Source organism: Notolepis coatsorum, assembly GCF_963971535.1.
Source record: "Notolepis coatsorum genome assembly, chromosome: 14".
Classification (NCBI taxonomy): domain Eukaryota; kingdom Metazoa; phylum Chordata; class Actinopteri; order Aulopiformes; family Paralepididae; genus Notolepis; species Notolepis coatsorum.
The window spans coordinates 39,774,186-39,800,814 of record NC_140178.1 but is presented as its reverse complement, the minus strand read 5'-3'; the positions used below and the strand labels follow the sequence as shown (position 1 = coordinate 39,800,814).

Here is a 26,629-nt window from a genome sequence, read left to right as displayed (position 1 = left end):
CTATAGACACAAAATACAAATTAAGCAAGCTCCATACATTACAAAGTAAACAAAATACAATATGAAATGAACGGAATATTAATGGTGAAAAATACTGCCAACAGCATCAGAGTGCAGACTGCTCCGCGAGCCAAATGCACAGGGGAAAACTCCACACATAATGTCTGCGCTGGTATCTCATCGCACGATGTCCTTTAGTGGATAGCTCGCAAAGACGGAGCAGAATCTGAGTGCAAACCCTGCGCAGGTAAGGGTGCAATTCCCACCGCGCAATCCATTCTTAGTGGATCCCGCCCAGAGTGTACGTTCTGTCGCCAAAGCAACAGCAATCATCGCAACACGGTCTGTGTAACCCCTGTCCATGTTGTTACAAAATATTGGAGGTACATGACTCAGCACTGAGACCCTCGTAGAATTGCGCAATATCGCAGTGTGGAAGAAGCATGAAACAGGTTTTTAAGTGTTTGCGATATGCGTGTGTCAGAGTGGCTGGGGCATGGCTCTAGGTCACGGGTCGGCAACCTGCGGCTCCGGAGCCGCATGCGGCTCTTTAGCCAATCAGCTGTGGCTCCCTGGTAAAAAAAATAAATAAAATCTTTTTTTTCTCTCTTATTTTGGAGATCGATGTCATACTGTGACACTGAAATAAAAAAATATTTCATCAATTAAAATATTTAGCCAACAAAAATATTTCATCAACTAAAATATACAGTACGTCACACCTCGCGCCTCTCCCTGCCGTCTGCAAGTGGCTAATCTTGAGTTTCCGACCCCCCAGTAAGCCAACCATGGATAAATCCAAAAAAAGGAAAGTCTGAGGAAAATAGAGGGTTTAATTCAGCGTGGACAGATTAATTTGCTTTCACGACTAACGATGCAGGCTTACCTGTATGCCTGATATGTGGTGCAAAATTTGCGAACAACGGAAAATTTACTTTTTATTTTATAGATTTTCCACAAATAAGGGAAGGACTCAAATAGAGCTGCATAGTTCAGGGTTTTATTTCAAAGTAGGTCTACGATGCCAATGTTTTTTCTCCTTTTCTGTGTTTTATTTCAAAGTAGGGCTATACATGGTAGTCTTTTTTCAAAGTAGACTACTTTTTATTTTATAAATGTTCCACAAATAAGGGAAGGACTCAAATATACCTGAATAGTTCAGGGTTTTATTTCAAAGTCGGTCTACAGACACCAGTGTTTTGTCTCCTCTTGTGTTTTATTTTAAAATAGGTCTACACAGCCAGTATTTTTTCTCCTCTTCATAAGAGTTTGAAGTTTTACTTTGTTATAACAGGTAAAAACAGCAATAAAAAGTCAAAATTCTTCTTTTTGTTGCTTTAGAATTCCATTAATGCAACAAACTGTGTGCTATAAGTATAAAGTATAATAAATCGCAAATTACTTTGGGTATGCAATTGTCAGGCGTTTTATGCTAAATGTGGGGTATGCTTGGGGATATATAAAACGTTATACACCGTTATCTGCATTTTAAGGGTAAATAGGTTGCGGCTCCCTGAGCATTTTATTTTGTGGGAGGGGGGAAAAGTGGCTCTTTTGATAGTAAAGGTTGCTGACCCCTGCTCTAGGTGAAGGCCTGCTATATGTGTGTCAGAGTGGCTGGGGCATGGCTCTAGGTGAAGGCCTGCTATATGTGTGTCAGAGTGGCTGGAGCATGGCTCTAGCTGAAGGCACGGACAATGGCTCGGGAGGCAGCATGTCGAAGTGTCCTTGAGCAAGATGCCATCGGTGTGTGAATGTCAGGAAAATATTGTAAAGCACTTTGGATAAAAGTGCTATAGAAATGCAGCCGTTTATATTGTTTTACGATCAGAGCACACATAATCCATCCCATCTGCAGTGTCTTTAACTCGATCTGCGCCATCCACGTATATATATATACGCGATTGCTCGCCAACCGTTGAACGCCAATCACGTATATATACGTTATTTTGTCAGTTTACCTTCCCCCCCCCGATATATTCTATTCAGTGTCACGGACCTCTATGTTACCGTTAAAAGGCATACTGAGACCCCTAGAGTGCAGTACCGGCCAGATCCTGCTAGGTGGCAGTATGGCCCACCCTTTGAAACCCTGTTCCAGACTGTGTGTCACATCTAATCTCGTCTGGGCGGAGAATTTTGGTCCAGGCAAGTCTAGCGGTTCACCCGATCACATTGGAACGCGTCCATGGCCCCTCGATGCATGTGTTGTGCCAGATTATGTCGCGGACCCGATGGACATCAATACTGGAAATCGCGATCAGACAATTGGAATATTCTTTTTGGAATACCCCCGATCAAAGGTAAGGACTATCTGACGTCAATTCCACCTTGATCCTTCAATGATTTCATATCGATCCAGTCGATCAACGTATGTAGTATTCAAAACGAATGCCGTTGATGACGATCAGAGCATAAAAAAAACGACCACGACGAACAGTGAAAATGCCTATATAAAGCATGGCGCATTTACTACAGGATGAGGATAATAGCTGGCAGAGAAAGAGTTAATGTAGTCAGTTGTTCTGTCTGCCTTATTATGATGTGTGTACTTGATATTTTCTGTTGTTGCTCTCACCAGGTGTGTATCTGGTCTCGGTGGGGCCCCAGCCCCCCAGCCTCAGAGAAGAGCTGTCCCAGGCAGAGGAGGCCGAGATGGGCTTCTGTCCGGTGAGGCCAGGGGGGGGTCTGGAGGGGGTAGCCACAGATTGGGCCTTGGGAGGCAGGGGGACCTTCCACAGCTCATGGGCCAGGGAGGAGTTGGACACAGAGCCACTGCCAGGAGACCACTTGGACTCACTGGGTCTGGCTGCAAGGGGGGGGGGGGGGGGAGAAGATGGAACGATGAGTCAAATGTTTTACGTTAAAAGAGGAAAAGACATTTTAAGGATTCACATGCTCTTCCTGTGTCCCAGGACCGTTCAGTCAATACTCTCTCCTAAAGCTAGAAAACACAGCCCCAAAGTACAAAGAAACATTACCAGCACTATTATTGAACCCTCTGGGTTGATGCTTTCAATGCTTTTATCCTGAAGACCCCTCACCAAGATCCTATGGACACTACTTAGACCATTCAACAACGACCAACAACACATGCAAACACGTGTTGCTCTCATGTGCCTCACGTGTGCTTATTATTATATTATTATTATTATAGTACCCGAAGTGCTTTGTGCTGAACTGGTGAGGGAACCGCTGTGGCTGGAGGCACGAATGGATGACCAGGCACTGTTAGAAGGCATCGTGGTGTTCAGTGATGAGGATGGCCCTGAGGAGACAAAGGCACTGTTAGGGTAGTGTGTGTGTGTGAGTTTGTTTGTTCATGTGTGTGTGAGTTAATGTGTGTGTGAGTTAATGTGTGTGTGTGTGTGTGTGTGTGTGTTCCTGTGTGTTCCTGTGTGTCAAGTGTTGTACCATTGTTCCTGTCCCTGAGGTGGTCGGTGTCTCGGACGGTGTTGATGGAGAGGTTGTTGATGACACTGCCGGGGGTCACGTAGGGGTCAGTCTCAGGGTCAATGTTGGGGTAACCTTTCCAAGGCTCCCCGGGCCGGAACTCTGGATGGACACACACACACACACACACACACAGGTAAAGATAGTGTTCCTGTGATGAGAGGAATATCTGTGCATAGGATCATTTTATGGCATCTCCGATTTATTAAATAGTACTCAGTAGATAGATATTAGATAAGTACTTTTTTGTTCTTTTAATCATATATCACAATATCTTGAGTGTGGATTGATTGATTGATGTTTATCACATGGGATTGAAGGTTAATAGGAAGTGTGACACAGTAACATGCTCAAATGTTTCAGCGAGAAGTCTGCCTTAATATTTACTTTGTATCTTTATTATAGCATAGAATAGAATATCTTTTTACATATCCTGTATGATAAGTGTTACAAAGGGTCAGATTAAACCGAATATATATATTTATTGCCTGAGATCCCATGTATAATATTTGTATATCGTTTGATATCCCTTGTGTATTCTTTGTACATATACACTGAATATCCCTTTAGTCTACAGGACAGACCATAATATTCGTTCTCCTATTGGAAGCGATCCCCTAGGCGCCAGTGACTTACCCCTAGAGCTGACTTGAAAGCTACCGACACGAACATGTCCCAACTAGCCCCGGTTCCGCGTAGGAATACGGCTACCGAAATACGAATGGTACTATTTGTTCACCGTGCACATAAATAGGGCGCAAGAAATGTAGAACTCTTAGTCCCTTGTCCCGTTCAGTCTCGTTCAGTTCCAGTTATCCAAGTGACGTCTCTCCCCACTACGCAACGTGGGCAGAGTAGGGCTCGCATCGCCCCAAGATAGAGTCTCGTGTTATCCTAATACGTTTGTTTAACGTATCGTTCGCTATTTATTAGTAAACCTTCATTACGAGTCAAAGACCACGTGAAGTGGGTAATTGTGCGTCTACATAGAGCATTTATTGCCGCGTACTAATAGGTTAGTAACGTCAAGTTCAACCGTGCACTACCGCGCACCGGAGGATACCTACACCGGACCAGCAGAGCCACTTTCCGGCAAGGATTATTATTCTTCATTGCTTTGACCAAGCTGCTGGAGCAGAGAACCGCCTACCCCACTGCTACTGTGGGATCTACACCTGCCCGTGAGACCATCACTCGAGCCCGTCTCTGTCGTACCAGAGACTCCACGGCTTCCACCTTCACCTGCACGGCGCGCACCCTGGGACCAGGCTGCTTTTCCCCGCTGACTCAGGGAGTAATACACCGTCTCCAGGTGCCTTGCTGAAGCTCCGTGGACCCTTGACTTTCATAGAGCATTGCCTCCCCCTGCTGGCTTACAACCGGTAGTACACCCCCCATCCCAGAATACCAGATCTAATTCCTAACATTCCATATTGATTTACTTACGTACATTCTTTGCCTTATAAGCGCACCAAAGTAATGTAATATAATATTCTTTATGTAATAAATATTCTAAACAAGTATTTGTGTGGAAACCGTTTCATTGTGGAAGTGTTGTCATCTAATATACCTTTGTACGGTATTGGCCAGTAATGTACAAGACGGTAGTAGTTTAATGATACTAATACTTGATTAATACAGTCAGGGAATTGTACCCCTCAGTTACAATTGGTCCTTCGAGCCGGATAATAATTAGCGTAATATTAATATAATATTAATATTGACATGGCCGATGACGAACACTCCACAAACGGTTCTCCTAAGCTAGATCGCCCGCAGCGCAGACGGCAGCCACCTCCCTATCTAGAGGCATACTCTGTCAGTCCAATACCTAGCTTTAAAGGGAAGTTAAACGCGGAAAAAGTAGAAAGTAAAATTATGTCCGACCCTAACAACCAGGCTACCCCGCCAACAGAGGCCCTAGTGGGTTCTAATGCAACTGACCAAGCTCACGGTGGGGACCAGGAGGGAACTGACACGACTTTACCCCCAGACAATACCGAAGAAATAGTCCCCGATCAGCTCCGGGAGGAAGACAACCCTAAAGAGACGCGCACCCAGGAGACGGATCTCCTCGGTACGCAACAGGAGAACGGATCTCCAACAAGTACTGCCGGGAGCCGATCGCCCCGAACGGCGTCTTCCCCCAGCGAGGCGGACAAGATGCTGGCGCAAGCACTCATCGCCACCCTGGCAGCCTCCACCGAACGCGATCGACTTCAAGCGCAACAGACGTGCGAGCGCGAACATTTTGCAGGCGAGCGAGAGCGCTTCCAGGCGCAACAAAGGAGTGAAGACGACCGAATAAGACTGGAGACCAGACGCCTCCAGACAGAAGAGAACATTGAGAGAAGCCGCGCCGACGTCGCAAATGCACAGCTCCACGCTGCCCATGCCAGCGCCAATGCCCAGCGCGACGTCGCCAACGCACAGCGCGACGCTGCCCAGGCCAGCGCCAATGCGCAGCGCGACATCGCCAATGCCCAGCGCGAAGCCGCGCGCGACGCAGCCCATGCCCGGCGCGAGGCAGAGCGCGACCGGCTGCAGGCGGAGCTGATGGACAAACTGGTTGCCATGGCGACACCCCCTCACTCCGCACGGAGCTCCCAGAGATCGTCAAGACATGGGTCTAGGACACATTCCCCTACCCGACGAAGCGACCCGGGACCCCGCCTACAGTAGGATCCTGTCCACGTCTCCGAACCCCCTCCCCGGCCGGTCCATACGAGACCCAGCAACCGGGAAGAACCGGACCACGCCGAGAGACTGAACAGAAGACTCCAGGTCCTAGCAGAGGGAGAGGAGGAGGAGGAGGAGGAGGAGTGTCAAGCCGACCAGCAGCAACGTACTCTGGCCCAGGAGGCCCAGTACAGCCCCGACCAGCAGCAACGTACTCAGGACCAGGAGGTCCAGTACAGCCCAGAAGTCAGCCCCGAGGCCCTGCGCTACAAACCCCCGACTCAACTCACGGGTGAGTTTGACGCACCGTCAGCCCCGAGGAACAGCACCTGGGTACCCGACCTTCGGTACCCACCAAGTACCAGCCCAAGACGACACGCAAGAGGAGACTCGCCTAGGAGGCCTCTCCCCCAACGCTCACCGATGTGCCAGTCATCCATGGCATCATACATTGGCACACCGACGTTTCCAGACTTCACCCATGAGAATCGAGCACAGTATACGGAGCTCCGGATGTGCTTAGAGACAATGATGGTGGATGTCGCTGATGAACGCCACAAGTATGCAATATTACTGCAGCACCTGAAAGTGCCCCGGGCGCACAATATAGCGCTAGCCTATGCCACCTCTACGACCCCATACACCGCGGCTCTAGCAGCGCTGGACCAGAGATATGGACGTATATGGGATTACGTAATAGAAGAGATAAGGCATATTGACCGCTTACCCCCAGCAACAGACAATCGCTCACTAGACGACCTGTCTATAAAAGTACAGTCCCTGGTAGGGATGCTGGGAGCGCAACGAGAAAAGGGTATGCACGAGCTATACGCCAACTCTAACGTCGAGAGGATTTTAGAGAAGCTGCCGCCCGCCAGACAGGAGCGCTTCAGGCGGCAAAGAGACCACCGTGATCCTAACGGTCCAGAACCATCCCTCCTAGACTTGGCCGACTTCCTGGCGAGAGAAGTCAGCAGCCTACGATTGGATACGTTCGTGCGGAGCACACCAAGCTCCAGAGAGGGACCTAGGAGAGTAAACGATGGCCGAAGATCGGTGACTGTTATGCACCAAGCCGAATCAGTACCGCAGCACCAGAACCACAACACCCCCTCGACGAAAGAGGACCAGTGGAAGATTGAGTGCCAGTACTGTGAGGGAGAACATCGGCTCTATCAGTGCGAAGATTTCAAGAAGCTGACCACGGATGATGTGAGCCAGTGGGTCAAGGACCACCGCCGCTGCTTCCGCTGCGCGCGCAGCCACCTAGCAGCTGAGTGCCGCTTGAAAAAGAAGTGCAGCAGGTGCGGTGGCACCCACCTGGAGGTCCTGCATGACATCAACAGGCGTCAGCCAGGACAACAGAGTGGGCCCGTCGCGGTAATGTACCATGCCGAGGCGGTGGCACCAGAACCAAAGTACCACCAGACCGCTCCCTGGTGTCCCGACTGCTACGGCAGACACTGGGAGTCAAGGTGCGACTCGTACCATATAGAGTCTACGTCACCACCCACAGGAGTGCTCCACATTGACCAGCACAGCGGGACCCCCCGTGTGCTCCTCAAAGTGGTCAGAGTGCTCCTGAGCCACGAGGACAAGGTCCTGGACACTATAGTAGTATAGTATAAGTAACGTCTTCACCAGCCACGACATAGGCCTGTCGCAGTACACCTACCCCATCCCACAGCTGATGGCTAAGTATGGGCACCTACGTCAACTACCTATACCGCTTATCGACGGCGCCACACCGACCCTGCTCATCGGCTCAGACCACGCGGACCTCATTCTCCCAATTGAGGCGGCCCACGTCGGACCCAAAGGATGCCCGGTCGCGGTTCAGACCCGACTGGGATGGACGCTCCAAGGCCCCCTCTACGGACTTGACAGTCAACCCACGTCTACAAGCTGCCTACACACAGAGGCGAGCGACACCGGCCTCTCCCCCGTACAGCAGAGGCTATTGACATTAAGCGAGAGGCCCGTGAGAGAACCGTGGGTACCAGAGGGAGTTCGGAACTCCACCCCCCTCAGCTGCGCTTCAGACGTAGCTGACCTCGAACCCAGCACCCCAAGCGACTCCTTGACGGGGCGGCCGGGACCGGCCCCTCCTCACACGGGGTACAGAGCGAACAAGAGAAACAGACGGAGGAGGAGAAAGCACAGCCAAGCACAGATCAAAGCAATCTCAGGCCCGCTTCCTCCTAAGCCCCCCTTCATCCCGTCCAGTCGTCATGACCATAGACCAGTCACCACCCCGAGCTGCGTGGCCGGCCGGCCGCGTAAGCAAAGTGACCACTGGTGCCGACGGAAAGGTCAGAGTGGCAGAAGTGCTCGGCCAAGGGCGGATCTACAACCGACCCGTGGCGAGGCTGATAGAGTCGCCAAGGCTCCCCGACTCGCCTAATGACGACCATGACCCCTGACTTTGTGAACTGCCCGACCCCTCACAGACATTGAGTAGTGGACAGTGCGGTTAATCTGTCTCTGCTTAGCTAATTAGGTGGGACTAATTAGGGGGCGGCTGTTACAAAGGGTCAGATTAAACCGAATATATATATTTATTGCCTGAGATCCCATGTATAATATTTGTATATCGTTTGATATCCCTTGTGTATTCTTTGTACATATACACTGAATATCCCTTTAGTCTACAGGACAGACCATAATATTCGTTCTCCTATTGGAAGCGATCCCCTAGGCGCCAGTGACTTACCCCTAGAGCTGACTTGAAAGCTACCGACACGAACATGTCCCAACTAGCCCCGGTTCCGCGTAGGAATACGGCTACCGAAATACGAATGGTACTATTTGTTCACCGTGCACATAAATAGGGCGCAAGAAATGTAGAACTCTCTTAGTCCCTTGTCCCGTTCAGTCTCGTTCAGTTCCAGTTATCCAAGTGACGTCTCTCCCCACTACGCAACGTGGGCAGAGTAGGGCTCGCATCGCCCCAAGATAGAGTCTCGTGTTATCCTAATACGTTTGTTTAACGTATCGTTCGCTATTTATTAGTAAACCTTCATTACGAGTCAAAGACCACGTGAAGTGGGTAATTGTGCGTCTACATAGAGCATTTATTGCCACGTACTAATAGGATAGTAACGTCAAGTTCAACCGTGCACTACCGCGCACCGGAGGATACCTACACCGGACCAGCAGAGCCACTTTCCGGCAAGGATTATTATTCTTCATTGCTTTGACCAAGCTGCTGGAGCAGAGAACCGCCTACCCCACTGCTACTGTGGGATCTACACCTGCCCGTGAGACCATCACTCGAGCCCGTCTCTGTCGTACCAGAGACTCCACGGCTTCCACCTTCACCTGCACGGCGCGCACCCTGGGACCAGGCTGCTTTTCCCCGCTGACTCAGGGAGTAATACACCGTCTCCAGGTGCCTTGCTGAAGCTCCGTGGACCCTTGACTTTCATAGAGCATTGCCTCCCCCTGCTGGCTTACAACCGGTAGTACACCCCCCATCCCAGAATACCAGATCTAATTCCTAACATTCCATATTGATTTACTTACGTACATTCTTTGCCTTATAAGCGCACCAAAGTAATGTAATATAATATTCTTTATGTAATAAATATTCTAAACGAGTATTTGTGTGGAAACCGTTTCATTGTGGAAGTGTTGTCATCTAATATACCTTTGTACGGTATTGGCCAGTAATGTACAAGACGGTAGTAGTTTAATGATACTAATACTTGATTAATACAGTCAGGGAATTGTACCCCTCAGTTACAATAAGGTTGGGTGGTCCTCCCTGGTAGAGATGTGACTTGTTTTGGAATCTGTTTCTGTATAAAGCCATTATTGGTGATATCCCACCCTACACCACTTCATTGCTTAAGGTCCCCAGAGTTTGCACTGAATTAGGGAAATCTGCTTTTAGCTTCTGTGCCCAACACACATGGAATGTTTTGCAAAGCACTTTAAAACCCAATAATTTAGTATCCATTGGTCAGTTTAAATCTATAATAGCCAAACATTTCACCTCAGTCTGTAGTTGTTTTAATTCATATTATTTAAAATATAATATAAATTGATTGACTTTTCTGTATTGTTTTTGTATTATGTATTTTACCTCTCGACATCATTGTAAATAAAATCTTGCTCTCAATCATCTTTCTATATTAAATAAAGACTGGATGAACATCAATGAACACCAGAAATGTCCTCTGAATTTAACCATTTAGGAGCAGTAGGCAGTAGGGATGGGTACCTTTCACATTTGAACCGATACCGGTACCTGTGAATCGATACCGGTACCCAACGGTACCTTTTTTCGGTACTTTAGTCTCAAGAAATTTAATTTACAGTCGTAAAAAAGAAAAAATCCAAACTTCAAATAACTACAATTTCGACAGTTTTCGGCTCGTCATTGCTCCGACTGCTTTGTTATTGAATCAAGTCAAATCCTAGGTAAGCATATATTGTGCGTGTGAACGTTGACATGAAAAGAAAAAAGTTAAAGTATCTCACTTGATTCGATACTCGGTAGTACCGACGTGTTTCGGTTCGGTACCTCAAAAGTACCGAATTCGGTACCCATCCCTAGTAGGCAGTTGGCGCCCAGGAACCAACTCCAGTTCTAATGCCAGTGCCTTGCTCTAGGGTAACGGCAGCGGTATGTACCTAGCATGCATGTCTTTTGGTTTGGAAAGAACCCGGAGTACCCAGGGGAATCCCACTCAAACACGGGGAAAACATATAACCTCCTGCAGGGGGGTGTGTGTGTGTGTGTGTACCTGGGGGCCAGGTGACAGTGTTTCCATGGGGAGGGGGGGAGTTGGCACGGGGGGGCCAGCCGTCGCCCACAGAGCCCATTGATTGGCCGGGAGGACTCAGGGGGGATGGGCCAGGAGACAGGAAGTCATAGAAGGGAGAAGAGTCCTCCAGACGCAGCCCAGACGACGACATAGCACCTGGAGACAGACAGACAAACACACAGGTTACACTTCAACCAAGACAGACCAGAAACTTTATCTTATTAGATAAAACAGATGTTGTATATATATTCTTATAGCAGATGTTGACACAGATTTCCATTGGGGATATAATTTGCAGTTGAAAAAAGGTACTATGGTGACTCTAGTATGGTGATACTATTGTATCGCCTCCGGTGATTCCCACCCCTATTAGACACCTGGTCCCCTTGCTGCATTACCATGCTGCACACTCTGCCCCGCCCAGTCCGTGATGTCAGAGCGCCTCTTTGGGAGGTACCATTAGTTCACAAATAGTCACGTTTGATGGTGGAGTGTGAATGTACTGTACAACAACACCAAGGAATGACAAGGCCACGATGAGTCACCGCTTCCCCACCGAGGACACAAAGCATGGCGTCTAAAGTATAGCAGTTTTCCAGTGAGGAGTTTGGGACCGCATTACATCCTCGCCATGTCATTTTAGGTTAACAGCCACAGACGCAAAGAAAGAAACAGTCTGTACCAGGTTTGCTGTTCTGCTCCAGAGGGTCTGTGGCCCATAGTTTCTTCAGTCTGGACTGAGGCGGCTCCTTGTAGCTCACAGCTCCACCACCACCCAGGTCCATGGATACATTCAGGTTAGAGTTCAAGCCTGGGGGGGAGGGAGACAGAAAGAGAGGCAGAGAGAGACACGCAGAGAGAGGGGGGAGACAAAGTGTTTATTGTCTGAAGTGTTTTGAAAATAATTAGCTAAATAGATAATTGTGTGTGACCTCCTGTCTTCTGCCTCTGAGGGAAACAATCAATTTTTTTTTTATCCACTTTTTCTCCCCATTTTCTATTTTTCTCCCATCTCAATTTCGTATTTCCAATTCTTCCCTCCCCTGTCTTGAACGTTGCTAGACTATGCCTCCCACTGGTCGGCTGTAGTGAGGATAGAAGCCTTGCATCACGTGTCCCACGAGGAGGCAGCCTGTCGCATCTTTTCACCGCAGCAGTTCGAACTCTCAGTGGAGAGGAGTAACGTGTGGGGAGGCTCACGCTGCCCCCGCTACTTCCTGTTTCCGCCGCACCGGCGTCACCCAACCGACCTGTAGGAGTCGCTGTCCACAACGTCCAATCCCCACCCACCGGCTTTCCCACCCCTAACACTGCCAATTGTGTTAGTATGACGGCCGGCCAAGCCGGTAGCAACGCCGAGAGCTGGGCTCGATACCAGCATCTCCTGCGTTAGTGGCGAGCGCCTTGCCCACTGCGCCACTCAGCCGCCTTGGAAACAATCTATTCTAAATTATAATTTTTTATATATTTTTTTATCTACTTTTTCTCCCATTTTCTATTTTTCTCTCATCCCAATTTCGTATCGTCCAATTATACCTTCCCCTGTCTCGAACGCTGTTAGGCCATGCCTCCCACAAGCCGGCTGCAATGTGGACTAAGCCTTACATCACGTGTCCCCTCCGGTACTCGAGGAAGCAGCAGTCGCATCTTTTCACTTGCACAGCGCGATCTCTCAGCGTCGGGGGTCTGCGTGGGAGGGACACGCCGCCCCCGTCGCTTCCTGATTCTGCTGCACAGGCGCACCAACCGACCTGTAGGAGTCGCTGTCCACAACGTCCGATCCCCACCCATCAGCTTCCCACCCCCTAATACTGCCAATTGTATTAGTATGAACGACCAGCCAAGCTGATAGCAATGCGGAGAGCTGGGCTCGAACCCAGCGTCTCCTGCATTGGTGGTGAGCGCCTTGCCCACTGCACCACCTAGCCGCCCAAATTATAATTATTTTTTAAAATATTTTTATCACTTCCTATTTTTCAGGCATCCGGTGGTCCTACCTAAAGGGAAGTTGCTGAAGGAGCCGAGGGAGGTAGGGTCCTTCTGCAGCTCAGGGGTAATGTGGGACATGTAGTTGTCAAGGTAGGGTTTGTGGGGTGCAGACTGTTTCAGCAGGGAGGGGTCCAGGTGCCGCGGCGGCTGCATCATCGACGGGGACGAACCAATGGGACGAGTCTGAGGAGATTGAGGGGGAGGGGTTATAAGCACTCCCAACCAATAGGATGAATATGAGGAAAAGGGAGTCCACTGGAGACACTCTTGTAGCTTTACATGTAATCTCAGTTTTACTCCATCACACACACACACACACACACACACACACACAAAGTGGAGTAACAAGGACAGTGTTTTAAATGCAAAGCATTCTTGCATAGATTGAATTAGTCTTTCAAATGGCAGAGTTCAATTTGGATTTAGTATCACCAGGTGTGCATGAAGAACAGAGAATGAAATCTACTGTATGTACAGTAGATTTTTTATTCTTGCAACAGCTCCGCCATTTTTAAACTGATTTCAAATCGGATGGTTGCTAAATGCTCAAAATAGGAGACAAACTAACTGTGCTCCAATATATACCAATAACGTTCAGTTTTGTGGTATATAATCCAGAGTAACAAGAGAATAAAAAAAAATTCATAAGCAAGTCATTTGTTTGAAGGGAGCTAGAAGCCTTTGGGAAGTGTAGTTAAAAAAAATCCAATGCTCATTGAAAGCTCTGGATGTCCTCTTCTCAATTTCGCGATCAAAACAACACATTTAAAAAACTAAAATCTCACTAATAACACTTTAACCTATTGGTAAACAAACGTATTGCTGAAAATATACACTATGACTGCTGTTGTGACATGGTTAGGATGTTTACTCTTGAAAACGTTTGAAACCCCCCCCCCCCCGATAATTATGTCAGACAGTCTAGACTAGAGAGACTGATTTATGACGCGATGTAATTTGCGGAAGAGGTTAACCCACTAGATTCTGCTCATCATTCTGCTCTTAGATTTATCACTGGTGACAGATATGATACACAACACTGCATCTTATATGAGAAAGTGGGTTGGTCTTCTCTGGCAGATAGGCGAAATCAACACTGGTATTTATATATCCTTAACACTTTGAGTGCCAACGACGAGATTTCTCATCCTAACTCGCCATGCGCTGAGTGCCAATGACGAGTTCTCGTTATTTAATCCTTATTTCTTTTATTAGCGATATCCATTCATTTTTCATCCATCCAGCCTGACGTTATCATTGGGAATGGCTCTGAGCTCGAAAAGGGCAAATACCGCCGCCTATCGTCTCCCGGATGGTAATGCACATCATTGGATTGGATTCAGTGGCCATGTGCATCAGAAAAAAAGTCCGGTCCAGGGTTTTCCCATCTCTGGCAAGCAGTGTCGTGTTACCAGATTGACTGAGGACCCTCAGAGCAGCGTCGATTATGTGTTTCGGACTATAACGTTGGATCAATAAACGTGATCAATATTTGGAATGGCGATCAGGAATTGGATTAATCTTTTTGCAGAACATCTGATGTGAGGTAAGGACTCTATTTGACCAGTATTGGGTTAATCAGATGTTTTTTCCATAGCGATCACAACGTGTCTGTGTGTGTGTGTGTGTATGACGTTAGCGCTGACCAGGTCATGGATAATAGATTTTTCAGCCCGCTTCTCTAGCGTGCATAAGTACACATATACTATCGATAATCTAGCGTTTATTTGAAAGCTATTCATAAATCAGCCGAAAAATTACAACGTGTTTTGTGTATTCCACTAAAGGTGCTATTATCGCGGAATTTCTCTGAAATTACTAGAACTCTCCGAAACTATACTCGTATTCAAAACGGTATAAATCGGAAATGTACAGATGAAAAAACAATCAGTTTCGTACATGTTGACTGCAAGCAAGTCATTGATAAGCGAGGGGTGTTTTAGACCCATAGCCATAATTTAAGATATAGTTTAAGCGTTCGCAAAACCCCCCCGACCTCCCATTGACTAAAGCGCTGGCACTCAAGGGGTTATCTGGGCAAAGGGGCGTGGCACCCAATGTGTTAAGGCCATTAACAGGAAATTACCTCCTTATCTCAAATCACTATTAGTTCAGAACACTAGACCCTATATGACACACTCAAATGATTGGCTTACACTGGAGGTCCCCCATGTACAGACCCAACTTGGAAAATCAGCCTTTCATTATAGTGCCCCTACTACATAGAACGCTCTTCAGCTCTCGCTGAAGATGAAACTACCTATAACGCAGGGGAAGTTTAGAGGTTTACTTGCAGTACTGCCTGCAACAGTAACGGTTTATGACTTAGCCTACTTATATTAGTTTAGGGCAGTATATAGTCTTTCAGGTGTTTCGCACATTGGTCTTTGTTTGTCTTCATTTGGGACACAGTTTCCGGTGGGACGTGTCGTGGTTGGAGGGGGACTACTGGTGGGGGTATCCTTTCTGTGGGCTGCTTTGTTGCCTCTGGTCCTGGTGGCCTTGCCGGTGCTGGGGGATCGGTGGGTTCTATGTTTTTGCTTTCGGATTTTGTGGGGGGCTGGCGGGTCGTGTGCTCCATGGCCTGTAGCCGTGCCGGGGGGGGGGGGGGGGGGGATTCACTGGTTTTCCTCGTGGTGGCGGGGGCACCAGGACCGGGGGAGATGGGGCGGCCCGCAGGGGTGGCATTCCCGTCGCCGTGCATGGCGGTGTGAGTGGTGCGCGGGCTGTTTGTGTTTTCCTTCGGTCATGGCGTGCTTTATCAGGGGGTGTGTCTTGGATGGGGATGTGGAAGGGATTGATGTGTGGGGTGTTTGGGGGACTGACTGTTCCGGGGGGGTTCACATGCTTTAGAGCGACGTTGTACTATTATACTTATTTTATGCCTATTCTTTTTTTTTTTTTTTAGCGTTTATCGCTTTTCTGGTCAAGCATGACCGACAGAAACAGGTTGAAATGGGATGTAGAGCAGGGGAAGACATTCTGAGAAATGACGGCGGGTCCGGGAATCGAACTCGTGTCCCCCAGATCCGTGACGAGCACGGTTTTCCCCGACGCAGAAATAGCGTCGTGATATGCGGTGAGCTACGGGAGCTCCCCTTATGCCTATTCTTAAGTCTGCACGTTTACATTGCACTACTTTCATTGTCTTTTATACCTATTCTTATGTCTGCAATTTATGCATTGTTTTTTTATTTTGTGAATTTGTGTGCTGATTTTATGTTGTGTATGTATGTATGTACGGTATGTATGTATGTATGTATGTATGTATGTATGTATGTATGTATGTATGTATGTATGTATGTATGTATGTATGTATGTATGTATGTATGTATGTATGTATGTATGTATGTATGTTTATTTTATACAAATTGCTGTGGTGCACTCTGGACTGCAGTCCATGTGTGAAGACTAGTACTATATAGATAGTTATTCATATATATTATTGTTATATTGTAGAAATGTGTGCATTGAAATGTCTGTAAAGTCTCAACGACGTTGAAAATGAGGGTGACCTCAATTGTATTCGAGAATAAATAAAGGTTGATGATGACGGAAAACAGTTCTCACAGACGCTTTGATACACACTCGCACAAACACCACGTGTGTACCTGTTCAGTCTGCCGGCCTACAGGCATGGCTCTCTGGCTCTGAGCCTTCTGCTGCTGCTGCTGAAGAAGAAGACGCTGCAGAGAGACAGAGAGACCGAACGGGGACACAGGGGAGGGAAAAAAGTGAGAGAGAAAGAATGGGGACACAGAGTGTGAGAGAGACACAAACAGAGGGTTGAGAGAATGATGGGGACAGGAGATCTAAGTGTGCGAAGCTGCTCTATAATTTGTATACAAGTCTGTGCTTCTGTCCCTCTATCTACCCAAAGCGTGTCCATCTAACTGAGCTGTGAGTGTTGATGTCGACAGGTTTATCTACCTGTAGTTGATTGATCTGGTCGAGCTGTGATAGCTGGTTTATCTACCTGTAGTTGATTGATCTGGTCAAGCCGTGATAGCTGGTTTATCTACCTGTAGTTGATTGATCTGGTTGAGCTGTGATAGCTGGTTTATCTACCTGTAGTTGATTGATCTGGTCGAGCTGTGATAGCTGGTTTATCTACCTGTAGTTGATTGATCTGGTTGAGCTGTGATAGCTGGTTTATCTACCTGTAGTTGATTGATCTGGTTGAGCTGCGATAGCTGGTTTATCTACCTGTAGTTGATTGATCTGGTTGAGCTGTGATAGCTGGTTTATCTAGCTGTAGTTGATTGATCTGGTTGAGCTGTGATAGCTGGTTTATCTAGCTGTAATTGATTGATCTGGTTGAGCTGTGATAGCTAGTTTATCTACCTGTAGTTGATTGATCTGGTCGAGCCGTGATAGCTGGTTTATCTACCTGTAGTTGATTGATCTGGTCGAGCCGTGATAGCTGGTTTATCTACCTGTAGTTGATTGATCTGGTCGAGCCGTGATAGCTGGTTTATCCACCTGTAGTTGATTGATCTGGTCGAGCTGTGATAGCTGGTTTATCTACCTGTAGTTGATTGATCTGGTTGAGCCGTGATAGCTGGTTTATCTAGCTGTAGTTGATTGATCTGGTCGAGCCGTGATAGCTGGTTTATCTACCTGTAGTTGATTGATCTGGTCGAGCTGCGATAGCTGGTTTATCTACCTGTAGTTGATTGATATGGTTGAGCTGCGATAGCTGGTTTATCTACCTGTAGTTGATTGATCTGGTTGAGCTGCAATAGCTGGTTTATCTACCTGTAGTTGAATGATCTGGTTGTGCTGCGATAGCTGGTTTATCTACCTGTAGTTGATTGATCTGGTTGAGCTGCGATAGCTGGTTTAACTGGGTCAGTTGGTTGAGGACAGCCACCTGCTGGGGACCAAACAGAGGGTTCATACCTCCATTACCTCCTGGGTACTTCAATAGGGATGGAGGGACCTGTAGACAGAGTGTGAGAGAGAGAGAAATGGTTGATTCATTAATTATTAATATTCAAGAGATATGACACAAACGTGATATTGCACTTTGATATTTTAAAATGCCATATCTTCCTGTCCACACCATGGATGGTGTGGGTGTTACCTGAGAGGGCAGGATGGGTGGAGGCACTTGGTTGCGGAGGTTGGGCTGGGGAAGGACCTGGGGCTGTGGGCCACCTCGGCCCTGTGCTACACTACTGCCACCAAACATAGGGTTTACATTCTGTAGAGAGACACAAACAAACACAAAGTGGACACAAACAGACATGTTAGTGTCACAGCTTTCAAACAACTCGTACACAGAAAAAGAGCAAGCAAGCAAATACCCGTATTACATACAACCATTAAAACAGATCTCACTCACACACCAACACAGACAAAAGCACACTTACACACACGCACCTAGGGGGGAAAATCCTCTCGATTCCTTCATACACTCACCTGCCTACCGGCCCCTGGGCTAGTGTGGGCGGGAGCCTGCCCAGACTCGTGACAGAGGATAGGCTGAGCAGATGTGGAAGGGGAAAAGCTCATGCTTTCATTGGAGGAGAGCTCCTCAGAGGCGGGGCTATCGTAAGCAGAGGAGGAAATGGAGAGCTGCAGAAGCAAAGCCAGGTGCACGCAGAGCCAGACGGCAAGCACAGAGCGACAGGAGGCGCAGCAGCAGCAAGAGGAAAGAGAGGAGGGGGAGAAAGAACACAGGGCAGGAGAGGAGAAAGGACGAGAGAACAGGTGGAAAGAGAGGTGCATAAGAGATGAGGAGCAGGGAGAATACGGAGGGATGAGGGATCGAGGGAGACGGAAAAAAGCCAGGATGGAGATAAGAGGTTGACCGAAGAAAACCAGGATGGAGGGATAGAGGGAGAGAGAAGATGAAAGAAAGAGAAGCAGCATTAAAATAAATGCACTAGGAGAAGCAGCTACTAGAGGCTAAAACCAAACCAACACATACTGCATGATAATAACCTTGAGAATAGAAGGTAGTATATTCTGCACCATCTCTTTAAATACGTAATTTAAATACTTATTGAGTGCCAATTATCAGAATATTATATTTAATTTTGAATACCTTGCAGTAACCTGTGCCAGTTCTAATTGCACAATGTGACGAATAAGCAATTTAAAATTCTAAATGTCAAGGTATTCCTGCAAGTATGCAGACGGAAACAAGCGACCCATCCATTCAATGGACTTTATATGAAATACAATGCATTAAAGCGGCCACTGGGGGGCACTAGAGAGCTGAGACCGAGCGCACAGAACCAGTATGAAGCCACTCCAGCAGTGAGCAAAACACAACATGGCTGCAGTCATGAGGGTACCTTAAAAATAATTTATAAACCTAACCCTTAATCTTAAACCGTTAACCTCAGTGGAGACGTCACGCCTTAACCTAAGATGGAGATGATTTTCTTTTTGTGATCATCGATTTTCAAGGTTATAACACTTCCTAGCCATGACCGACTAATAATGTTTTCTAGCCAACTTGTTTTTGTGCAGCCTAAGTGAACGCTGCTGTGTTGGACGAACATTGTCTAATGACGTTGGGTTTCTTGTCAAATCAATTTGTTTTTATGCTTGTGTGTTTTGTTTACAATGAAAAGGGCACATTTCTAAGTGCATCATAAAACACAGGAAGCCATGCATTATTTTTGTGAATAGCACAGGATGCTCCCATCCCTTCCAGTACTTTCCTGTGGTCGCATAGCAACAGCTGGCCTTATGGCCTGCAGTGATTTGGTTTCCTAAAAGGCGAGAGAATGACTCAGGGGGACATATAAAGCAAGCTTTTCCTATTAAGGGTTGGCATGCTGAACTAAACTAGTGTTCTGTGTACATGGTCATAGTAGGGGATGGTATAACTAGGATAGGGGTTCTTAAACAATCTTCTGACCCAGGCTCATAAAATCCTAATGTTGTTCTTGTCATGTGGAGACCCAGATGAAGCAGCGCTACAAACCCACTTTGGGTCCTGGTTCATAGCTTGGGAATTCATTTACTCCCAAGGTTCTGGTACAGTTGGTTCCCTTGTTATGGTAACCAACCAAGTCAGTTAAGGACATTCACTATTGTAGACATTCACTATTCTGACGTTATGTTTGTGATTATATCTCACGAGTCGAACAAACCTGAACGTTATTTCCATAAAATAGAATTTACCGTAGTTCGTTTCTTGACCTTTCTGTAAACGTCTAAAAAAATAAAACGAGTCTCAATCTGATGAAAAATGGCAGAGCTACAAAGTAACTGTACTTAGTGGATTATATTCAGTCTTTGCTGCCCTGTTACGGGCGCCTGGTGGTACTAAATCCAGATTGAACTCTGCCATTCGAAAGAAGAGATTTGGCCCGATCCATAGATGTATGACATGGCCATAATAAGGTCATTTATAGGCCTGATATTCTATATTCATATTTCAAACTGCATGTGTCCGAATGGGAAAATTCAGTACTGTATCTACAAAAACCCCTGTAAAGCATCTGCCCTTTATTCATTTGCTTAGATTTCTTGTACACTTGATCTCAAGAAGGTGCTGAATGATGAATTCTTCACGTCTGGTCAATGTTAGCATGGTCTTATTCACCGTCAAAGATGGAAAAAAATATATATATAATAATAATTTATATTCTCCTTTGGTTCATAAAAATTTACTCAAGCATAGTAACAGACACAATGAATACATTCCCTGAGGTCCATAGATGTCCCTAGATACTAAGAACATGCAAATGGCCCTTGTAGAAGTGGAGCAATCTTCCATTTACTTGGGTATGTACTTTTAGACACATTTTCTGAAAATATGGCTAGGGCTTAAGAGGTTAAGATCGACACCACCTGGAAAGCAAAAGCCTGGACGCGTCAACACTTTAGGCAACCAACTTGCGTTCAGCGTTTCGCTGATTGGCCACGACGCCCATGTGACCGCGGCAGCGCGAGAGAGCGGCAGTGCGGAAATAGGCTGCATTCTATTGCCATGCTCTGCGACAAACTCTAACCTTAACCAACTCCGAAAGAATGCCTAAACTTAACCCTAACCATAACCAACTCCGAAAGAATGCCTAAACTTAACCCTAACCTTAACCAACTCCGAAAGAATGCCTAAACTTAACCAACTCCGAAAGAATGCCTAAACTTAACCGGCGAAAGAATGCACGTTTATATAGAGAGGCGATAAATGAATTAAACGTTAAAAAAAAAAAAAAAAAGTGAAGTGAAGTGATTCGAACTTGTCACCACGGCGAACGTCGCCGCGGGGGCGTGGCTAGGCGCAAGTTGGTTGCCTAAAGTGTTGACGCAGCCTGGACGCTGCGACAAAGAACACCTGGCGTAGAACAGTTGAAGGAGAGCGGAGAGAAATTAATCTTAACACATTAACTGCCACGCTTATATCCATCAATGTTTGATCACTGCCACCAGTCTAAGTCTATGGAGATATTTACCTTCTTTGCAGGGCTATAACTTTTTAAATTGTATTGCTAAATTGACATTACTATGGCCCATTCAACATCGATTATCTATCGTTCAGGATGTAGGAACGTTTTACTTTTTCATTCACACATTCATACGAAAATACCGTCTAGAGTATAAATATGTTTTTATCATTTTCTGCAGTAATTCCTAGAACGTGATATAGGCATAAATGCATACGGTATATTAGATTATCAAATGCCGTTTGATACCGATCCACGCTATATTAAAAATGTCAACTGTACATGGTCCTAAACGTTATGACTGATCATGCGCGGGTGAACGGGGGGGTCGTTTATAATTCCGTGATCATCGTTAAATGATTTATGTAGTATGGGTGATATATAGATCAGAGCAGTTTGCATCGATAATAATAAACAAAAACGTTGAAAGTCACGGCAGCCTCCTCTTACCGTTGGGCGATGATACTGGAGTAAACAGATCCCAGTTATTTGATGGGGATCGAGGCGATCCATTTCCGGTTTGTATAATACTAATACACGGCCAAATCATGTTGATTATTGAGTTATGGCAGCGATCCATATCCACGGTGTGTGGCTAGAGTCCTGGGATGATATGAGAGTGGCCGGACGTAATTAGGAGACGCACCGATATCCAACCGGCATATCCGGTTTGGCAACTCGCCGATCATCCACCAGGTGGCAGTATTGAAGCGTTGCAGAGTTGTGCTGAGTCCCACAGCATCAGACAAGGCTCCGTGAGTGAAATATGAATACCATGGCGAAAATATTAAATATGATCAAAATAACGTTGTATGCCGTGATCTGGCAGAATTCGCATGAACTTGAAACCCGTTGTACAACGTTTTTGGCGCAGAAAGTGTTAAGGCACAGAGAGCAGCTAAAGACCGGGCTGAATGGCGTCAAAGCCTTATTTCCTAGTTGGGAAGAAGGGGTTGATTAGGTGAGTAAAGCAGCGTGCAGGCCTACCTTGTCATAGTAAGGGCTGCGGTCCATGGGAGACTCCTTGTGGAGCTGGTGTCGGGAGCCGGGGGGTTTCCCCATCACTCCGTTAAACTCCCCCATGCCGCCCGGGTCCATGCGCTTGTCCTGCATCATCCCTCCGCCCTTCATGGAGTCCTCTGGAGAGTCTCTCTGTGGGGAGGAGACGCCAACACGTGAGTTATGATCAGCGCCTGGGCTACTTCATTATGGCTAAATCATTATTGTGGTCAATATTGAGGTCACAATTAATCATTGACTTTGAAAACATCAAGTATAAATTTAATTTTTTATAAATACAAATAAAAAAACTTGTTTTCTTAATCGTGGAAGCCAAAATGTATTCATCACCCAGCCCTAATTAATTAGCCTGCCGGTTTGGTTTTATTCAACCAAGACTTTGTTAGTCAATTCTTTTATATTTTTATGAATGGTGAATGTGTTATTTCCTGGTAAATGATAAGCATATCTCTGGTAAGCACTAAATTTAACAAAAGGTATTTTGCATGATTTCACGAGAAAGATTAAATCAACAAATTGATTAACTAAAAGTCTACTAAGATTTTTAGGTATGTACCTAACTAAGACCCGGTTTGTCAATGATTCCAAATGTGTTCTTTTGTCTGTATTTTTCCAAAAGTTAGAAGTTCAGTTTCACACATCATAAAATGAAATGTCACATCTAAAATACTCTTTCACTTTCCAGTCCCTCTCTCAAATCCTCCTGGGCAAAACAACAACAACAGTAAGATTATGTAGCTCAGTGTGTGTGTGTGTGTGTTTTCAGTTATGCACTGCAGAAGTAGTGTGAATAGACACCACCAGATGGAAGCAATGCAAAATTAGGCTACATTTGGAAAAAATACCACGAGGAACATGCTAAGTGCTATATTTGCCAAGCTGCTAAACAACACATATTACATGAAACATGCAATGACTTGCGATGTGAATCTCAAATAGTACATCATTTTCAATGAGAGGAATTGGGTCGTCAAGAAGGCATTGTTAAGGCATCAACATAATTTGAGCAATACCCAACCCTACTACCTGCACACTAACGTGTGTGTGTGTGTGTGTGTGTGTGTGTGTGTGTGTATACACACACTCACAGGGAAGTTCATGTTGTTGAACTGGTTGATGAAGGGCTTCATCCAGGGTTCATCCTGCTTGGTGACTGGTTTGTTCATCTAAAAACAGACAGAAAACAGGCCAGTCAAGACAACTGCAACCTACTCTGTGCCACCAAAGAAAAAGCCCTTTTAGGGCCAGCATGGAGGTGCAAGTAGGACGTGTACAGACTGACAGGAGCTCAAAGGAGCAACAGAATGTAGCACTAATGGTTAATATGAATAATTAAGTGACAATTAAGAGAAAATCCTAAATGGGCTACTGTTCAAGTATGAAGCCCTAACAGTTATTTTAGACCGAATGCAATGTGAAATAAAGCCTTGCTTTACTCACACGTTTGATCACGTCCGACTTGAAAGAATAAAACAAGCGATTCTGCCGTGATGAAACGCAAGTATGTTTGCATTACATCAACCTTGGACCATTCCTAAATGTAACCTATTCAATATTTATATATAATAGATCATTCGTAGTGGTCCTTTTCATACACACTGAATAGTACGGCCATGTTTGCCTTCTAGCAGCAGAAGAATTTCATTCTTTGCCTCAACTTGCACCACTGCTTCCCTCTTGCTCCGATCGCCTACTTCCATTGCAGGCATTCATGCAGCCTCCAAATCTCTCATTGCAGCCAGTATAGTAAGACACATTATTAAACCAGTAAAGATAACCTTGTAATATACCTTGCTGAACCTTTAGTGAGACACATTCTTGCTCTTCTTGGGCCCCAGTGTATTTCATGTCAGCTATTATTAGCAAAAACTGCAACAGAAATACATTTGGGCATAATATACAATGTGTATGTTGTCGAGTTAGAAAAGGCCTGTACCTTGTTGGGGCCTTTATGCTTGTAGTTCCAGCTGTTATGGTCATTGGTCCTGTTGTCCTGTTGGCTAGGAGTGTTGCTCCACATCCCAATTTCCACCTCCTCCTCCTGGTCCCAGCTAGAGCTCCCATCCTCTCCACCCCATGTCTCCATGGGCTTAGGGCCTGGGAGAGAGAAAGAGGGAGGTTAGATTGTTACCACATTATTGTTAAGAATAATGTAGCCCTAACTAGAGTCTATAGACACATATGCGAGTGTGTGAGTGTGTGAGTGTGTGAGTGAGTGAGTGAGTGAGTGAGTGTGTGTGTGTGTGTGTGCATGCTCTTCAACACATTTGGGTCCACATCTTTGTATGTTCTTGAGTGTGTGTGCATGTGATCATGTATGACCACCTACCAGGCTTGTGTTGTCCTCCCCATCCAGACTCCCTGTTGTCCCTGTTGTCCCTGTTGTCCCTGCCGTCTCTGCCATCTCTGCCATCTCTGCTGTCTCTGCTGTCTCCGTCCCACCCAGGGTTGGTCTCCATGGGCTTCCCCCAGGCGGACGTCCCGTTGTCCACCGAGACTGGAGGACCAGGAGCAGGCTCCCCCCACGTTGAAGACTCCTTCTGCTGGGAGTACTGCTCTCCCCAACCTGGGACAGAGAGAGAGGGAGAAGGAGGGATAGAAGGAGGAAAAGTACAAAGGTGGAGGAAGAGGGCAAGAGAAAGAATGAGAGGAAGAGAAGGTGGGGAGAAGAAGAGTATATAAGCAACCAATTACATCCATATCAGTGATGAAAGATTTGATCACTGATCAGATCTAATATCATTCACTCTATCAAAAAGCAATACAGTAATGTTGTGTATTAATGTCAGCTGATTTCATTGACCACCAGATTGTCCAATGTAATCTCACATGTCATTATTTTATTACATTTGTGCTTTCTCTGAATTTACCCATCTCAAACCCTGCCCTCTTTTCTCCATCCTCCAATCACAACCACTGCTTCCCTCGTACAAACAAAGTTGACTGAAACAAAGCTTGTCAAGAGGGAAGCAACGGTTGTGATCAGAGGATCAAGAAGAAAAGAGGGCAGGATTTTGAGATCAGGGTCAATCCTTCACACTGACTCTATAGCGTTCAACGGCCAATATGACACCACCGTTAACTCATTCCCCGGCAACAACGATTATACTCGTTATTGGGCGCCATCCTTTGAACGCCAACAACGAGTATACTCGTTATTTGATAGTTTTTCCTTTTTTCCCTGTGTCTTGCTATTCCTTTCACTATTTGGGCAATGTTACACAATTCCTGTGAGTCTATGGTACACATCTGTATGTTTTTTCCCCCCAAAATCATTGTTTTGTATTTCTAACCAAGTACTCTAAAGCAGCATTTTTCCACTTCAAGATTTCAAGCTGTTTTGGGCTGGGCTCCGCCCATAAGCGCTTTGAGTGACTGGCAGACAGAGAGAGACAGAGAGATTGAGGGGGACACTAATTAATTTCGGGGGGGGGGGGGGGGGGGGGGCATAATCCCACGGGACAATGCATTGGTAACTTCTTTCAAATGACAATATATACACCTGTGAATATTATTGCACGGGCGCGAGCGTGGGAGCATGCGCAATGATATTTTGTAGCAGGTTGACAGTGATATGCGAGTGCTCCCGACTGTGTGTTTCCCCGAGAGAAGCTCCTGCCCCGTGCGTGGTCGGGAGTGTGTGGTGCTCCTGTCCCTCTCTCTCTCTGTGTCTCTCTCTCTCTCCCTCTCTGCTCTCTGTCGGCACCTTCAACCCGTTTGAGGAAGTGTCGGTATTTCCACTCGCTCTGTTGTTGAGCGAATGGTTGCGCTACAACCATAGAGGGGGCGTTAGTTATGCAGATCAGCAGCACCTACTGACGTCAGGGAGCGAGTCAAATCAGAATGGCTTAGTTCACTGGGGGAGGATAGATGTGCGACTTGGCTATAAGGTCATTTATAGGCCTGATATTCTATTATCATATTTTAAATTGCATGTGTCCGGATAGCAGAATTCAGTACTGTATCTACAAAACCTTCCGTTTAATCATCTTTCCTTTATTAATTTGCTTAAATTTTTTGTACACGTGATCTCAAGAAGGTGCTGAGTTTTTCATGTCTGGTACATTTTAGCATGGTGTTATTCACAGTCAAAGATGAAAAAAATAACATTTATATTCTCCTTTGGTTCATTACAATTTACTCAAGCCTAGTAACAGACACAATATTTCTGACACTGGGAATACATTCCCTGATATCCATAGATGTCCCTAGATACCAAGAACATGCTAATGGACCTTGTAGAAGTGGAGCAATCTTCCATTTACTTATGTATTTTAGGCGGATTTTCTGAAAATAGGGCTAGGG

The 26,629-nt window shown here is 46.1% G+C and overlaps 1 protein-coding gene across 4 annotated transcripts in view; it reads right to left on the bottom strand.

Annotated features, from left to right (window-relative positions):
• Positions 1 to 26,629, bottom strand: part of LOC311239794 (trinucleotide repeat-containing gene 6A protein-like) — a 169,394-nt gene that overhangs the window by 21,293 nt on the left and 121,472 nt on the right. For all 4 annotated transcript variants that reach the window (XM_084328237.1, XM_084328235.1, XM_084328238.1 and 1 more), the window contains 13 exons: positions 24,654 to 24,890; positions 24,261 to 24,421; positions 23,413 to 23,490; positions 22,292 to 22,456; positions 17,980 to 18,099; positions 17,698 to 17,835; positions 16,505 to 16,579; positions 12,902 to 13,076; positions 11,587 to 11,715; positions 10,884 to 11,060; positions 3,415 to 3,555; positions 3,161 to 3,268; positions 2,579 to 2,809 (listed from right to left, as the gene is read on the bottom strand). In XM_084328237.1, coding sequence (XP_084184363.1) covers positions 2,579 to 2,809; positions 3,161 to 3,268; positions 3,415 to 3,555; positions 10,884 to 11,060; positions 11,587 to 11,715; positions 12,902 to 13,076; positions 16,505 to 16,579; positions 17,698 to 17,835; positions 17,980 to 18,099; positions 22,292 to 22,456; positions 23,413 to 23,490; positions 24,261 to 24,421; positions 24,654 to 24,890 — 1,935 coding nt within the window. The remainder of the gene's footprint in view (positions 1 to 2,578; positions 2,810 to 3,160; positions 3,269 to 3,414; positions 3,556 to 10,883; positions 11,061 to 11,586; positions 11,716 to 12,901; positions 13,077 to 16,504; positions 16,580 to 17,697; positions 17,836 to 17,979; positions 18,100 to 22,291; positions 22,457 to 23,412; positions 23,491 to 24,260; positions 24,422 to 24,653; positions 24,891 to 26,629) is intronic.